General features: G+C 37.6%; 1 protein-coding gene across 1 annotated transcript; it reads right to left on the bottom strand.

The window, feature by feature from the left end:
- Positions 1-3,233: 3,233 nt before the first annotated feature.
- LOC134006310 (butyrophilin-like protein 2) lies at positions 3,234-11,604 on the bottom strand. Its single transcript, XM_062445395.1, has 5 exons — positions 11,487-11,604; positions 6,391-6,446; positions 3,948-4,307; positions 3,422-3,565; positions 3,234-3,307 (listed from the first exon to the last, which is right to left on the bottom strand). The coding sequence occupies exons 2-5, from the start codon at positions 6,437-6,439 to the stop codon at positions 3,234-3,236; spliced, it is 627 nt and encodes a 208-aa protein (XP_062301379.1). The 5' UTR covers positions 6,440-6,446; positions 11,487-11,604.
- Between the last annotated feature and the right edge of the window lie 6,710 nt (positions 11,605-18,314).

The raw sequence follows: 18,314 nt of genomic DNA, 5'->3' as shown, positions 1-18,314 counted from the left end.
TCAGTGAGGCACCTTTCAACCCTCGCCCCCTCTAAACAGACTAGTAGCTACTGCTACTTCCTTATCTGACACATTTTCTGTGGTAGTGAAGCAGTAATGTATATGTGCTACTCGATATATGTTATTTTACGCACGTTATTCAAGGTTTGAACTTCAGGCTGCTGCTGGTTTAACTTTATGTAACTGCATGATGAAATCAACATGTTGAGACTAGCTAATGGTGGCATTGTTCCAAACTTTCTGCACTAAGGTTAGTGCAGAAATTATTTTGAAACACCTCATTTTCAGTTGTCAGTTAACTATGTAAACATCGCTGTACATATGAAGTGTTCACAGATGATGGTGTGAGCTCTGACAGATGCCTCCTCAATGTCACTGGTAAGATGATTCAGTAAAACTCAGAAAGCCTTTTTAATGCATGTTATCAGTGATGTACAGACTGGACTGCTAAACTTTATGAGTCTGGTTGCACTCAGCAGCCACTGTGTTGTTAAAAATATGCTGTATGTGGACACAAACATCACCAAGCTCAAACCCAAACAGTCCAGATTTGAATGTTGGGATAACAGAAACTTTTATATGTTTTAACCAAGTTCCTAATCACATACTTCACTGCTTATTAGTACTATCAGTATGCTGCTTTTATTTTATGAAGGTGATTTATTTCCTGCAGTCCTTTTAAACTTGACTCAGAGTTCAGAGTGTAGATTCAAATAAAAATGAATACAGACTTTGTGTCAGATTATAGGAGAGTTTAGTGGAGCATTAAGCAGTTTACCTGTAAGTGTTTGTTCCAGCGTTCATAGACACAAACAGTCTGTGGTGGAGATCTAAAGAGTGAAACTTGACTTTAAGGAGCAGTAACGACTTTCTAAATCATCATTAAACTGCATCACTTCAGAGCAACTTTGAGTTTTCTGTGATAGTAAATAAGTGTGGAGCATGTTTCAGGTCAGTGTGAATGGATTTTCATTGTGAATTAAATGAAACTAGCAGCAGTCTGGTGGTTAAAACAAACATGTTCAACAGATAAAGTTTGAATGTTGCTGTTGTTACTGGTGTTTTAACCCAACGTTGATATGTTGTAAAAGGGTTTTTCTGCAATCATTTGTTGAAATACTCAAAATACTTATTTGCTCTTTTTGCCTTTTTTTTGTTAACTCAACACAGACTGTAGTAAACTAAATCCTACACTTTAGCTGCTACTGGCTGATAATGGGTTTAATGGTTTGGACGTGTACTCAGAAATGATATTCAGTCCTCTCCATTACTTCAGATATACTAGACTTATTTTCTCACCAATGTCCATTTTCTGTATCACCCGTCACTTTTAATGAAGCTTTTACACATAATGTAAAAAACAAATACAGCCAAACGTACATCTGAGCACAGTCATAAACTGTAAATCTCTCCATCAGCAACACCTGAGATTCAAGGCATGAGCTTAAATAACCTGTAACCAGCCTGACCTCTACCACGCTCCCCCTAGTGTTTGAGAGGAGTATTACATTTAAAAAGAAAATCTAATACAGGTTTTGCAGTGTCTCAATCTTTATTGACACAAAAGGAAACATCTTGTTTTATTGTGATCTTCAACATGGACATAATGTCTGAACGCAGTGGTTCAGTGGACTAAAATGTTCGTTGGCTCCTCAAAATTTTTGAAGTCATCGTAAGAGCTGAACATGTAAGTTTATAATTAAAAAGAAAATATGACCTAAATGATTCCTTCCAAATCTTTTACTTTATAAGCTGTGCATGTGGAAAGACTATTCATTGTTAAATAATAATAATACTAATAATAACTTTATTTGTATAACACTTTTCATACATGCTTTGCATTAAAATGATACATGAAGCATAAAACAATGTTTAAAAAAAAGAAAAAAGAAAAGAAAATGAAACTAACGTAATATAAGATAGAAAATAAAATAATTTTAAAATAGTACAAATAGTACATAATAAAAGTAGCTAAAACATAGAATATATAAAATAAAGTTAAACACAACATTTTTTTAAAAGTGCAGAAGTGCATTAGTGTGAAGAGGCACATTTTTTAGCTTTTTTTACAAAATATTTAGCAACCTGATATCTACAAATGTCAGATATAATAGCTATAATATCACATCTTACAACAAAGTTCACCAATAATATTATGTTTCATAGTAACTAAGATTTTTGGAGTATTAGAAAATTGTATTCTGAAAGCACAAAAGGTGAACAAAAAGAAAAACATATAAACACATAGTTGAGAGCCCTAGTATATGTGGTATAAAATGGGAAGTGTAATATGCTGGTGTAACTTTTTGTTCATTCATACCAATTTGAATATAGGAATTACAAACACTTAGCTGGAGCTGAAGGGCTGCCCAAACCCTGATTCTCATGTCAGAAAGTATGTGGTCTGTGGCCCTAAACACCCCTCTTCAACATAAACAGGACATCTGTAACCATGGATACAGGATTCTGACAGATGCATCGATCAATGAGTTGCATCACTGATTAGACTGATCAGGACAGGGACTTCAGTGAAAAAAAAGAAGGAAAGAAAAAAAAGCAGCACATGGAAAGTTTCATTCAATATCCTTATGCAGTGAGTATGGAAATGGATCAGCAGCTCATGGATCAAAGAGTTTATGTGCAATTAGTCTCATGTAGTGGGCAGAGGAAAAATATGAACAAAAAATACATGGAAAGACATTTTTGTAGGGCTGTTAATGTTAACACGTGATTTGCGATGGGCCGAGCATAGCGCCTTCAATTTCTAAATCATGTTGCCGTTACAATCGACCTCTGTAAACTGTACACAGTGGACGGTCAGTGTAGGAGTCTTGCTGCTGCTGTAATATTCCTGCACTGTCTGCACACATTGTTGTGACTTTCCTTGCCAGAAGTGGATTTTGATATGGGTGGTATCTTACTGGGGGCGCTATATAAGTACAGTCCATTTAACATTTACCATGTAACCTTGTGAGAGTGGTCTCCCTGGTACTAAGTTTGTGAACTAGCGGGGTTTTGCCTGTTAAGAAGATCTTACAGACAGAAGTAGGAGATGGGGAGAGGAGCAGGGGTAGGTTGAGCTTGAGGAGCCCGAGGTCTTGTTTCCTTTCAGCAGTTTGGACCCAGATTGTAAGAAGTGAGCCAGGATCTGAAAGTCCATCCAAACTGTTCCAGATGTTCATTCACATCTGGAACAGTTTGGATGAGGGTGTAACTTGTTCAGTTGAATCAGCTCACTTAGTAAATAACTCCTCCTCGTCATCTGTCTCAATCAGGAGCTCAATGTAACGTCCATCCTGGTCTCCATCTGAATGATTGACACGAGACAGCAGAAAGTGCAGATGAAGTATCGGCACACACAAATCAAAACACACACAAACAAAAATCTTCCATTAAAACAAACAGGAAACAGAGGACATACGTTCTAGTTGTTTGAGTCTACAAACAAACGCTGCCAGAGCTGCACATACTAGAAGTCCAAAAGCTGCAACTGCAAGAACCAGCAGAATTGCAGCTGTAGGTGAAGCTGCTTCCTGTTCTGGACCTCCTGGTGGCTGTTTTACACCTGCATGAAGACACAACACCTGTGTTTTATATCTGATATCAGGAGGAGGACCCAACAAGCATCAAGACAGCAAAACTTCACACAGTTCACCAAAACATCCACACTCTAGCATGTGTCAAGAGGTATTAATATGCTATCATCTCTATATATTAATGAAATAGAGCTGTCCTGATACACACACTGGGAGGTCTGGTAATTTCGAATAAACCAGGTTATTCGGCTCAGCGTAATAACAGGTACCCACGTCAAACATGGTGGTTCATAAATTTAGTATGTGTTCAGTGACTGTGAAGATGTCTCTTTTTGAAATATGTTGTACTCCACTATATAATACCTACCCTTAACATAGTTTGAATTGACTTAATTAACAGAATCATCTTACCAGTGACATTGAGGTGGCATCTGTCAGAGCTGTAACCATAATTATTGCGCACTATACATTTGTATAGACCCGAGTCTTCAGTCCTGAGTCTAGACACATGAAGTCTGATTCGTCCTTCTCTGAGGGCGTCTTTGTCACTCTGAACTCGTCCTGCAAACTGTTCATCCTGAGACCCTGAGACTTCAACACCCTCATATACATGATACAGGACTGGGACTTTTTCATCTGTGAACAGTTCACAGAAGATGTGCAGTGAGGTGGAGGAACTGTCAGGGTTGGTTGTAAACATCCATTCCAGTGTGATGTTGTGGTTCTCCTCTGCCTGATAGGAGGTCTGAGTCACTTTCAATACAAATATTCCTGTTGAGGAGACAGAGAGGGAAAGTGAAGACCAGATAAACTGGGAACTGAGGCTGCAAAACTAAATAATTCAATGATGCTGCCGTATAGAAAAGGGTGATTCATGATATAATACTGAATAAAAAATTAACGAGTATCGAATAAAGAACACTTTCCGCATCATGGATTTTATTAACTACACACTACTAATAAATGATGTATAAATAAATGTAATAATGAATTAAACAGATTGATACTCGATATAGCGACATGAATGAAAGATGATGGTGAATGATGAATTTAAATGAAGGATATATAATTATGTGGAAACTAAGAAACGTATAAGTTTTACTGAGTTTTAAATTTGAATTACTCGATCTGACATCAACCCTTGATTAAAGCAATATTTGGATCCAACTTTCATCCATGGAGGGCCTCAGCTGTCCGTCCTTCAGAACCACGCATAAGCACACAGAGTGAGTGTAGCAGGTCCGGTCGGGTTGCTGTGAGGATGATCCGGGTTGGCTGGTGGTTGTCTGCCTGCAGACTTTATCCCTCTCAATTATGATGAGTCGTAGGGTTGACAGACATTCATCTGCCGAAAAGATCTCATAGGTTGATGACAGATGGAGGAAAAAGTCCAATTTACTTAGTTCCCCGATTATTAACTTTCTGGAGAGATCTCAGCGTTGGCCACACGTCAAAATCCTCAAAATTGTCAAAAAACAGGCTGAATGCAAAACTTAACGACGTGTTTACTTTAAAGGCGTTTTCTCTGTACGTTTGCTGACGAAAAAAATACAAGATAAGGTCACACAAGTAAGGGTGTGTGTGGTGAAGAGAAGATGAGCTGAGAATAACCGGTTTCGGAGTTGAACTGGTTTTTGTCCTGGGTAGGGCTTGTTCCAGATCAGATTCATGACAGCTACTTTGCGGATCTAATTTCCAGCTTTTTACTGCAAAACTTTTCATCATCATCATCATCATCATCATTCATTCAGTATTTAATCGTGATTATAAAATGCATACTATAACATAGTAACACAGAACACAGGATGTATCATTCTGGCATTAATATAACATCAGCTTGATTCAAGCTGCTATTCACTAACCTGAAAACAATTAATATGATCCAGCCTAACACATTGTTATTCTACCCTGTATGATAGATAATTGATGACCATAATGTAAACATAACATCAATGTAACACTTTCTCACATTAAGTAACATTCTCATACCAACATTTGTTTTTATGAAAGCAGAAAGTACAATGACAGTTTTTCAAATACCCATTCATCTGTGATCGCTGTAATAACTGTTACAATGGAGGTTTCTTTAGGTAATTGATAATGATATAAGTAATTGGTGTTTAAACCATACTATTGACCAAGACGTTTTTGTATGAGTTTTAACACCAATTCTCACTTCCATGCTCTGTGTTGAGAGAGAAGTGGAACTTAAGAATGTGCAGTGTCTTTTAATTTACTATGGTGGTCTTTGTGACGCCAATCTGATGATAGAAAAGGGGAGTGAAGTCTCACCGATAAGTTATGATGTCTGAAGGAGACACCAAAATCTGTCTTACATTACTTTTATGTAGTTCTTGTCACTTTGGGTTAGGTTTAGGGTTTTTTCGAGGAATGTTAATGGATCTTTGTTTGTCCAAGAGAGAGACTGTGTCAGTCTTTATATCAAACCTGGTCCAATTTACTCATCTCAGGATCAAAGGTGACTCTGACCGGATGATGTTCTGAGCCGTACTGATGCTGTGTCGTTTTTTTTTTTTTTAATATCCAAATTTCCTCCTATTGCTTTACCAAAGGATTACTCACATGCAGGCTGCACCTCCAACACACTATTGCCAAGATAAGTGGTTTCCCATAACCTCACAGAACTTAACAATAAAGCCATTTATTTATTCATACACCCGGGTTAACAGTAGGCCTTGTCGAACACACCTTAGTGTGCACTGCTGTTATCTTTTGTTATTGTTATATTGCTGTCAGTGTGTTCTTGTATGAACTCTTGTCTGACATGTACAGTGCTGTGAAAAGGAATTTCCCTTGGGGAGAAATGGATATAAAAGTAAAGTTGTAAACTAACCAGAGACACAGGAGGTCAGGCTGATGAGCAGAAGGATCCTGCAGATCATCTTCTCCCTGTGAGAGGAGACAGAGGAGAGGAGTCATGAACACATGAGGTCAAAGTTCAGTCATCACAGGTGTGAGAAGGAAAATCTACAACATCAAACCTGGATTCTCATGTCAGAAACAATGTGGACTACAACCACAGACACATTAGTCATTTCTATTGTTAATGACTCTGAATACATTTAACATTGAAAATAGTTTCTAATGCAGTATGTATTTCTGTCACTAGATGGCATCAAAAGACTTTAATTTGTCTCAGCAGCTACACATTAAAGTGAAACAGACAAATCTCTACAAATATACAGATTTCACCCAATATGACATGATGCATCACACTCCCTGCACAAGGAATATAAAAAGTGTACTTCAAATATTTGATACAATAAAATAAAACACCAATAACAATAAAATAACCTTTATTTGAGCTAACAGTGTAGGTTATTGTCATGTTTGTGTGTATCAGAGAGAGCCATACATGAGTCATAAGATCAACCTCTGAATGGAGAGCTAAAATCAGATTTTTTCTGAGTCTTGTTCTTATCTTCAAAACTCAACTCTGAAGTAAATCCTCTCACTAAACAGTTGTGTTTTCTGCATATAAACACCTACTTCTGTCCTTAAAACATACATAGTTGAAATCTAACAAACAGGTGTGTCATTTTGAGATTTTTTGTACCATTATTATAGTGACAATATTAACTGCAACAGGATGTTAGAATATAATAAAAAACATAACATACTAATACATTAAACTGCTTAATGGGGACAGTATGTGTATATCAAATAAAGGCATCTAACTAAGCAAATGTTCTTCTTCTATTGCTAACAACAGAGTTGTTGGTGAAGCTCAAACTGTGAAGTGTATGAAATCAGAACCCTGTAACCCTGTATGGGTGATGAACTGAAGGCGGAAACTAACCACAGACACAGAAAGTCAGCGATGGTCGGTGTGGCACCCTGGATGTTTTAGATTTAGAGTTGAGATTGTTTCCAGAATTGTGTTATATTAGTTCCTGTTATTAACCAGGGCCCCCCACCATTCTTTTTCTGATTATTATTATTTTGAATGCTTGAGTAAGTAGGAGATTATTATATTATTAAATTATCTTTTTATTTTGTTGCAGTGTGTCTGAGTAGGCTATATATAAAATCATCTTGCACCTGGATCACCAGTTTCTGCATTCAGTGAGTAACATCAGCAGGATCCTGGACAGAGAAACAGAGATGCATCAACACAAACACACACAGTTTTGAGAAGAATCAAGGAAAAGGCAATCATACAAGGAGAACATAACAAAAACACAATTTAAAAAAAGGAATGATGATGTAAAACCAAATGAAACTGATTTAACTATCACAAAACCTTCTGAATACATATTGTAGTGTGTTGGAGATCGTTGAACTGAGCATGCCAGGCAATGTGTTTACAGACATAAATTAAAATAAACATGTTGTAAATCACCACAGATGTTATCTAGAACACAGTGATTAGTGCTTCACTAACTCTGCAATGTTTCTAGTAGTTTACAGTTTGACATTATAGAAGAATGTTGCACCCTGACTGAAGACAAGTGCACAGTTTATTGAAAACGCAAAAAGCACTTTATCAAGGTGCGCCTACTTGTAAAGTCTTCGGAGTGTTCCCTTTTTAAGGCGGGGCCGCAGACAAGTGCACTAGTTAAAAACAAAACTAAATGGTCTAAAGGCGGGGTTATACACATCATGATGCATGAATCATAACTGCAGTGATGACGGGTGGAATTCCTAAACTCCTGTTAAAGCAACGCACAATTCTACGTGCTTGAAATATAGCATTTAAGAACATTATGTATGCATGGACTTTACATTATCTCGCACGTAAGATTGGATAGACAGATGTACCATTGTCATCCTTAGAAATTATTTTTTGACGACCCAAAACAGTTTCCGACCCCACCTCAGGTTATAGTGGATGGAAGTGATGCAAAGTAAAGAAGTACATAAAAACAATTTTTCTTGCAATACATTCACTTGTAACTAAGTATAGTTACACTGATGTACTAGTACTTTAACTTAAGTAAAGTTCTTCCACCACTGATGGTTTATATAAACCGTCCATAAGAAGTCTTACCTTTGCTGTTTGTTTCATTCCCTGATGAGAGTGAAGAAACTCAAAGTTTTCTTGTCCAGCTTTAAATCCTGAAGAGTTCTCATTAATATGCGGATAAAATCTGTGTTGACAGATCTGTTCACAAACTCAAACTCGTTCACAACACGACCAACTTCTTCAGCCTTAACACAGCAAGCACACACAGCAGCAGGTTGTTAACAATGTTTCGAATTGGCTAACGGGGCTGAAGGGGACTCCCCAGCGCTGTTCTGATTGGCTGAAAATGCTCTGGAAATTAACGTCATTTCATTACAGCCAATCAGAGAATTTTGGAGTTTCATGCCTAAGACCGGCCCACTTTACGTGGAAGTGGATTGTTTATATCACGTGGCTGAAGCGAGCCAATCAGGGGGGTATTACAGGTAGGAGGTTCAACAAACTCTGAGTCTAACATTGAAAATAGTTTCTATTACAGTAATTTCTGCCACTAGATGGCATCAAAAGACTTTTTAAAAGTGAAGGTTTGTCTCAGCAGCTACACATTAAAGTGAAACTGACAAATCTCTACAAATATACAGATTACACCCAATATGACATGATGCATCACACTCCCTGCACAAGGAATATAAAAAGTTTACTTCAAATATTTGATACAATAAAATAAAACACTAATAACAATAAAATAACCTTTATGTGAGTAAACAGTGTAGGTTATTGTCATGTTTGTGTGTATCAGAGAGAGCCATACATGAGTCATAAGATCAACTTCTGAATCAAGAGCTAAAATCAGATCAAACTTCTGAGATCTTTTCTGAGTCTTGTTCTTATCTTCAAAACTCAACTCTGAAGTAAATCCTCTCACTAAACAGTTGTGTTTTCTGCATATAAACACCTACTTCTGTCCTTAAAACATGCAGATATTAAATCTAACAAACAGGTGTGTCATGTTGAGATTTTTTGTACCATTATTATAGGAACAATATTAACTGCAACAGGATGTTATAATATAATAAAAAACATAACATACTAATACATTAAACTGCTTAATGGGGACAGTATGTGTATATCAAATAAAGGCATCTAACTAAGCAAATGTTCTTCTTCTATTGCTAACAACAGAGTTGTTGGTGAAGCTCAAACTGTGAAGTGTATGAAATCAGAACCCTGTAACCCTGTATGGGTGATGAACTGAAGGCGGAAACTAACAGCAGACACAGAAAGTCAGCGATGGTCGTGTGGCACCCTGGATGTTTTAGATTTAGAGTTAAGATTGTTTCCAGAATTGTGTTATATTAGTTCCTGTTATTAACCAGGGCCCCCCACCATTCTTTTTCTGATTATTATTATTTTGAATGCTTGAGTAAGTAGGAGATTATTATATTATTAAATCATCTTTCTATTTTGTTGCAGTGTGTCTGAGTAGGCTATATATAAAATCATCTTGCACCTGGATCACCAGTTTCTGCATTCAGTGAGTAACATCAGCAGGATCCTGGACAGAGAAACAGAGACGCATCAACACAAACACACACAGTTTTGAGAAGAATCAAGGAAAAGGCAATCATACAAGGAGAAAATAATAAAAACACAATTTAAAAAAAGGAATGATGATGTAAAACCAAATGAAACTGATTTAATTATCACAAAGCCTTCTGAATACATATTGTAGTGTGTTGGAGATCGTTGAACTCAGTTCCCAGCATGCTTTGAGGCAATGTGTTTACAGACATAAATTAAAATAAATATGTTGTAAATCACCACAGATGTTATCTAGAACACAGTGATTAGTGCTGCTGTTCTTTACTAACTCTGCAATGTTTCTAGTAGTTTACTGTTTGACGTTATATAAGAATGTTGCACCCTGACTGAAGACAAGTGCACAGTTTATTGAACACGCAAAAAGCACTTGGTCACAGTGCACCTGCTTGTAAAGTCTTCCTACTTCGGAGTGTGGACTTTACATTATATCGCACGTAAGATTTAATAGACAGATGTACCATTGTCATCCTTAGAAATTATTTATTGTCAAAGTTCAGTCATCACAGGTGTGAGAAGGAAAATCTACAACATCAAACCTGGATTCTCATGTCAGAAACAATGTGGACTACGACCACAGACACGTTAGTCATTTCCAGTGATGGGAATAACGGCGTTATAAATAAATGGCGTTACTAACGGCGTTACTTTTTTCAGTAACGAGTAATCACATTAATTAATGTTTCCCCCGTTACAACACCGTTACAGTTACTGCCAAAACAAATGCGGCGTTATTTCTTCAGACCTCACTGAAGCTGTTTTCGCCCAAACAGGCGCTTCTCTCTGTCTCTCTGCCAAAGAGTGGCTGCACTTTGGATCGAGAGAGCAAGACGGAGCTGTAGAGAGTGACTGCGCGCGTATGTGTGTTTATGTGACTATCAATGCAGTGCGTTCATCTTTCATCCATTTAGCATTTAAAAATCTTCAGTTTCTCAAGTGCAGTCATGGATTTATGTCAGATGAATCCAGAGAAAGAGATAAGACTATATAATACTGCCACTACATAGTGACTACTCCTTTAAAAAACTACAACATACAATTTAGCTCAAGTAATTCTATCAGAATATGGGTCGTATGTAACGCACCACGTCTCTGTTCAACAATAAGAAGAACATATATCAGAGTAAAGACAATGAATCACCTCGTTAATGTATTACAATGTTAATGCTGTTATGCCCTATTTTACACTGGATAATCAGAAATGTGATTTTATAATTCACTGTTTGACCACATTCCTATGCTATGATGGACAATGATGGAAAGTAAAGATGTATATTAAAATAGGATTTTTCATACTAGACTTTTACTTGTAACAGTATTTTTACATTGATGTAGTGGTACTTTTACTTAAGTAAACTTAAAGATGAGACTAGTTCTTCCACCACTGATGATGGCTTATATAAACCGTCCATATGATGTCTTACCTTTGCTGTTTGTGTCATTCCCTGATGAGAGTGAAGAAAGTCCCAAACTCAAAGTTATCTTGTCCAGCTTTAAATCCTGAAGAGTTCTTATTGATATGCAGCTGAAAACCGGGCTGACAAATCTGTTAAACTCCTTCACAACACGACACAGCAAATGCACAACTGGTGTGCTCAGTATTTATACCCCATTCGTGATTCTGGGCGGGCACTGCTTGTCTGTCTTTTATGACATGCCCAGAATCAACAATCATCCCACCCCCATAAACAGACTACTAGCCTACCAACTGCTACTTCCTCATCTGACACATTTCCAGTTGTATTAATGCAGTTCCTACTCGATCGTCTCACGTTTGTGTAAAACACTGAATTAACGCTAAAGGTCATATTTCTTAACCGTGTACCAACTTTACTGTTGATCTGTACTTGAATGAAACACTCTGTGCGCTTTAGAGTTATATGCTGACTTTATTGTGTTCTCTGATAATATACACTGATCGTTTGTCAACATGTTTCACGCACATTCAAAATCGACGCAGATTAGAAAATCAAACCGGCTCAAATTCTCATGTTTTATTCTAGATTCCTCATAAGTCTCCTCTGGTGTTTGCTCTTTAGACGATTTGACATGAGTAAGTAACAGGAGGACAGTGCAGTGCACATTCAGCAGGCGATAAAAACACATAATTAGTATTTAGTACAAGCAGTGCTTTAAGTGGGCCGGTACGCACCGGTACGGAGTACCGGCACTTCTCAATTTTAGCCTCTGGCGTACCGGGACTTTTTACGGCGTACCGGGACTTCTCATGAGCTCATAGTACCCTGTCCTGTTCTATTTCTCTCTTTGCGATTCGTGAAACTCATATTCCTATGGCTATACTACATTACCCAGTGTGCACTGGTACGCACCGCACGCCTGCCCCTCGCCAGAGGAGGTCTCGCAAGTCGATTGTGCTGGTGTCGTGCCAAAAAGTGATCGTCTGCCAGAATCTGATTTCTGGCCGCGGGAGTGCGCACAGCAGCCCGTTGAGCGTTAGCGCTAAAACGTCTGATATTCTTTAATATTATTGTTTATGCCTACTATTTGGAGACAAGACTATAAAAGACATGATGTATGGGAGGATTACATACGCCTATAAAATAACGAACAGATTTCACCTGCCAAAAATTGATTGAAGGCCAAATACAGTTACTGTTAGGTGATTTCTGCCTAAATATGACTTGATCTCATTCTTGAGCTTCATAATATAAACACTAGAGCTCACAGGACAGCTTGGAATTCTTTTAAAGGACCATTACAACACAAAATAAGGCATTTTCACCTGCCAAAAATTGATTGGAGGCCAAATACAGTTACTGAAAGGTTATTTCTACAATCAAATATATATTTAAGTCTTAAATAATAGACATCGAGTCATTGTCTACTGTTTTGTTATGATAGAAACACACACAGGAGTATGTCATTTAATTGATTTACTTGTCAACTGCATAGCTTCTCCAATGTTCTCCATGTCTGGTCTCCATCTCTAGGTGCCCCCCTGAAGACCTCCCTTGGGCCACATGCAAGTTAACAAGCATAATTTGTCTGGAAAGTTCAATAAAACAATTTTCTTTTTAAAAATCAGCATCATGTTCTAGTATTTGAATATATTACTTAATGATCTGCTGGAACCGACCGCCCACCGCCTAATTTACCTGTCAACAGTTGTATAAGGGGAGTACTGGCACTTATTTTTTTCCACTTAAAGCACTGAGTACGAGTCAAAAGTTTGGACACACTTTAAAATCTATAAATTAACATAGTAAAGCAGTGTGTAGTCGGCTCACATTTCAGATGTCTATGAGTTGTTAACAGCTCCACCAAATAGTGATTTTACCCTCTTAACATCTCACATGCTTTCATTTCAATAAATGTTCAAATGATCCAATATTTCAGCAAAAATCAAAGATTAAAGGAAAAAGTCCAAAAACTGAAAACACATTTGTGTATCAGAACATCTCACTACCCTTCAGATTCATCTGGTGACCCTCTGGGGGAGCCCGACCCATAAGTTGGGAACCATTTGTCTAAACTAGAAATGTTCTGGTTCAGTGTTGAGTTACCAGGTATTTAGTGTGTGATTAAAGATTATTATTGGCTGTAATGTTTTTTATGCTTCATATTTATTCATTTGTTTTTCATATAAATTAAAACTCCAAATAAAGAAAACCATCACAAAAATATACAAAATATCACCACAAGTACAAACATGTAACATCTGACCCAATGAGGGGAAAGCTGAACATAGCAATGTCTCTTTTACAATCAATGATTCCCTTTTAAACGTTGTGTGTCTGGGCTTGGTGTGGTGATATCACAGCATTATGTTTCCTTTCACATTATTATCTTACAATTCAAATCATATCCATTATTTTAGCTACTATTATGGAGCACAGAGCAAAGGTTTGGCAAGCAGGTATATGGAGATAGATAGAGATGCAGGGTGTCATATCCATGGAAAAGAAACAGCAAACTGATTTGTAATTAAGGTTTTAAAATTAACTAATCATCACCCCTGTTGATTATTGTACAGTGGGAGCATTTATTCACTGTCAAGTAGCCTAAACTGTCCACACATGTACTGCTAATTAAATATGAGCTCCAGTCTGGCAGATGCACATAGACGAGTGTCCCTGACTGTAGCTGCATGTATCAATACTGAAACTTGTTAGCAGTGCCTGAAAGGAGTCTAAAGGTGTAAATGAGCTCACAGCTGTAACCTCCAGCCAGGTGAGGATCTGTAAACAAGATGATCTGACTTCCAGTGAAGAGCTCCCTCTGCTGGTCTTTATCCTTAATACCAGTGTGAACAAGTCAAAGGTTTTCTCTCAAACATACATAAAGACTGATAATCAATAACAGACAGTAAATAAGAGTTCACTGTAACAGACAGGATGAAAACAGAAGCAGTAAATCTACATTATAACTAAACATTACAATAAAACAACAAAGCTACATGTTGAGAAGATAAAGATATAAATTCTGAACACAGTTTGACAGTTTTCATGATGTTAGACGATCAACAATCGTGTGCTTCCTGGAGCAGATTACTGTGGATCCACTAACACATGCAGAACACATGAGACCCAGCAGCTCTTGAGGCTCTTAACCTCAATACTTAATACCTAAAGCTTCTCAGCATTATTTCAATAAAGTGAACACAGTGCACATTTCAGATGTAACAACGTTAACCAGGAGTCCTGATATCAAAATGATGAATGAGGTAAAGATGAAGAACATTGTTTCCTCCATTGTTTTTGGTATAAACTTGAATTATATCAGTTTTGTTTGGTTTTTGATGCAGATCAAACAGTTCTCTCGGAAATATTCTTGAATCCACCGCAGGACTGAGTACAAATCTTTTTAAAAGTATAAAATCAGAGTCCAGCACATACAGCGAGTCTAGCTGCTGATAGTTCAACGTAGAGTCCGATCCTGTTCTGACTCTCTGGTTGTGGTCATTAGAACATGTGAAGGCCAAGCAGAGTCCAGCACAGACAGAAAATACAGTTGCTCTGAGGACATTGACTTCCCGGATTGCCCAGTTGTGGTCTCACAGCTGCTGTAACGGACAGAAAAATAATATAATAAAATAATAATTGTACTTGTGTTCCACAAATTCTGTTATCCCAACATTCAACTCTCCTACTTGTGACACTTCACACTGTTCATGTCCAAAATTCATATCTGGACTGTTTGGGTTTGAACTTGGTGATGTTTGTGTTCACATACAGCATATTTTTAACAACACAGTGGCTGCTGAGTGCAACCACACTCATAATGTTTAGCAGTCCAGTCTGTACATCACTGATAACATGCATTAAAAAGGCTTTCTGAGTTTTACTGAATCATCTTACCAGTGACATTGAGGCGGCAACTGTCAGAGCTTGTACCATCATCTGTGAACATTTCACACCAGTACCAACCCGAGTCTCCAGTCCTGAGTCTGGACACATGAAGTCTGATTCGTCCTTCTCTGAGGGCGTCTTTGTCACTCTGAACTCGTCCTGCAAACTCTTCATCCTTAGACTCTGGGACCTCATCACCCCCATCTACATGATACAGGACTGGGTTCTTGTTATTATCAGTCTCCATGTCACAGTAGATATTCAGTGAGGTGGAGGAACTGTCAGGTTTGGTTGTAAACATCCATTCCAGTGTGATGTTGTGGTTCTCCTCTGCCTGATAGGAGGTCTGTGTCACTTTCACTACAAATGTTCCTGTTGAGGAGACAGAGAGGGAAAGTGTTTAAAAATACACCAGTAAAAAGGTCATGCTTGATACCAATAATAAATACAATCTAAGCAATAATTGAATATAGATCATCTTCCCAACTGTAATGAAGAGTTTCTACTGGCTTTAATAGTTCTGTTGATGTTTTCACTGATATATTTTACAAGGATGGAGGATGTAAACTAACCAGAGACACAGGAGGTCAGGCTGATGAGCAGAAGGATCCTGCAGATCATCTTCTCCCTGTGAGAGGAGACAGAGGAGAGGAGTCATGAACACATGAGGTCAAAGTTCAGTCATCACAGGTGTGAGAAGGAAAATCTACAACGTCAAACCTCGATTCTCATGTCAGAAACAATGTGGACTACAACCACAGACACATTAGTTATTTCTATTCTAAATTACAGAAACATGGACATTTGCAGTGATGTATTTTTGTCACTAGATGGCACCATTTCCTCGTCCTTCAACAGTCTTACTTTTAAGGTGAGATCTTTTGTGTTTTCTGTTGTTCCCATTTGTGAAAGAGGAGCCGTACTACTGGAGTATAAACGTGAGCTAATAGAAGCAGGTTTGGAGCCAGATCATTTAGATTATATGAGGACAAAAACTGCTACTAACCGAGAAGACTGGTGGTCACACAGCAGATACTAAAACAACTTTTAATTCAATCAAAAACTAGGACATGTAAAACCATTAAACATATTTTAACATAGGCCTATTACAAATAATTTAGTGATTGGTTCAGTATAAAATATAGACATTAGTCATTATGCAGAATGACTCCATTCAGAGTGATTACAGATGTTATAAGAGTAGCGTGGCCGCACAGGGCAGTCTATGTGCGTGTGCACATGGAGCGTGAAAGACGAGAAAAGAGCAAGTAAACGGCAGTAAACGTGTCAGCTTTTATCAGTAAATGTGGAGTTTAAGTCACAGTGGGTTGTTAATAAAGGGCAAGACTGCAGCGTCCCGAGACCAAGCGGAGCTTTCGTGTGTCGCTTTCCAACTGCATGGTAAAACTTTTACCGTGCAGCAGTCGGAAAGCAACACACTTTTACCGTAAAAGTGAAGGTTATTAACCCTGAAGTGAGCAGCATCAACTTCGTTACTGGAGGTAACCAAACTCCTCTGAGCTTTCTGACTGCAGTCGGGGAGCTGAAGCAGGAACGCTTAACAGAGGTCTGATATTTGAATAAGCTGGTCGATGTGATGATTATAAATATTGTTTTGTTTACATTGTTGGATAAATGCATGTTTCACGTGTAAAATCTACACTTCAAAGTAAACAGTAAATCTGTCAAATAAATATAACCAACAGTCTGCTATAAATTATAATACAGCTTATGATATACTGTATTAGAGTACAGCAGAGTTCAAGTATTTTACAGTATAAAAGGAACAGCTACTTAATGTGCACCTCTGTCTAAATAACTGATTTGTGACCTAACTGAGCAAACAAACCATAATAAAGAACAAATATTCTAACAAGCTAAATATTCACAACAATGACAAGAATGTATAACATAATGAAACAGACACATTACCTTTTACATGTTCTTTCTTTTCTTTGTGACGGACCAAGATGTACACAGCAGATGACAGTCCGAGTGATTGTTTTCTGGTAAACGTCCTAACCTGTTTAACCTGCTTGCATTTAACAGTGGGTTTGATCCAATCTCGCCTGATCTATCACCCCGATCAGAAACCATTGTCCTGCTTGCAGCCTTAAGTCATGTGTGAACTACAGCATTGTGAAATGGAAGAATATGAATGAACATAGAAAATTAACATAAAATACGGATTTAAACAAACACCAAACTTCTGTTACACATCTGTAAAACAAACATGTTATGATATGTTTTCATTTAGCAAGAAATTATAAACTTATATTTTGTGTTTAAGTTAGAAAGTTTTTCATGGAGTTAAAAAAAGTGATTTGGAGAAAAATAACAACATGCTGTTTTAGACACAATTTAATCTGGTTTCATTTTATTTCACTGCATCATGAAATCAACATGTTGAGACTTATAGAGGACTAAAGGAAAAAACTAATGGTGGCATTTTGAAAACACCTGTGCGTGTGTGAGGTGTTCACAAATTGTGGTTTGCCTCCTCAATGTCACTGATAAGAAGGTCAATAAAACTCAGAAAGTCTTTTTAATGCATGTTATCAGTGATGTACAGACTGGACTGCTAAACTTTATGAGTGTAGTTGCACTCAGCAGCCACTGTGTTGTTAAAAATATGCTGTATGTGAACACAAACATCACCAAGTTCAAACCCAAACAGTCCAGATATGAATTTTGGACATGAACAGTGTGAAGTGTCACAAGTTAAGAGTTGAATGTTGGGATAACAGAAGTTCTGGAATAAAAGTACAATTATTATTATGTTTCTGTCCTTTACAGCAGCGCTTGGTCAGTCCGTACCTCAGAAACCTACTGAGAGACCACAACCAGAGAGTCAGGGAAGGATCGGCCTCTACGTTGGACTGACGGTAGTTGGATTCGGTGTCTGTGCTGGACTCTGCTTTGTGTTCATACTTTGTTTCACTA

The sequence above is a fragment of the Scomber scombrus genome, chromosome 23 (assembly GCF_963691925.1).
Source record: "Scomber scombrus chromosome 23, fScoSco1.1, whole genome shotgun sequence".
In the NCBI taxonomy this organism is placed as follows: Eukaryota; Metazoa; Chordata; class Actinopteri; order Scombriformes; family Scombridae; genus Scomber; species Scomber scombrus.
Note: the sequence above shows the minus strand (reverse complement) of the source record. Positions and strands in the feature narration are given on the sequence as shown.

Coding starts and splice junctions, on each gene's coding strand:
- LOC134006310 (XM_062445395.1), bottom strand. CDS start 6,439: ATGATCTGCAGGATCCTTCTGCTCATCAGCCTGACCTCCTGTGTCTCT. Junction 4,308..6,390: donor CCTGACCTCCTGTGTCTCTG/GTTAGTTTACAA, acceptor TCTCCTCAACAG/GAATATTTGTATTGAAAGTG. Junction 3,566..3,947: donor ATGCCACCTCAATGTCACTG/GTAAGATGATTC, acceptor GTCTTCATGCAG/GTGTAAAACAGCCACCAGGA.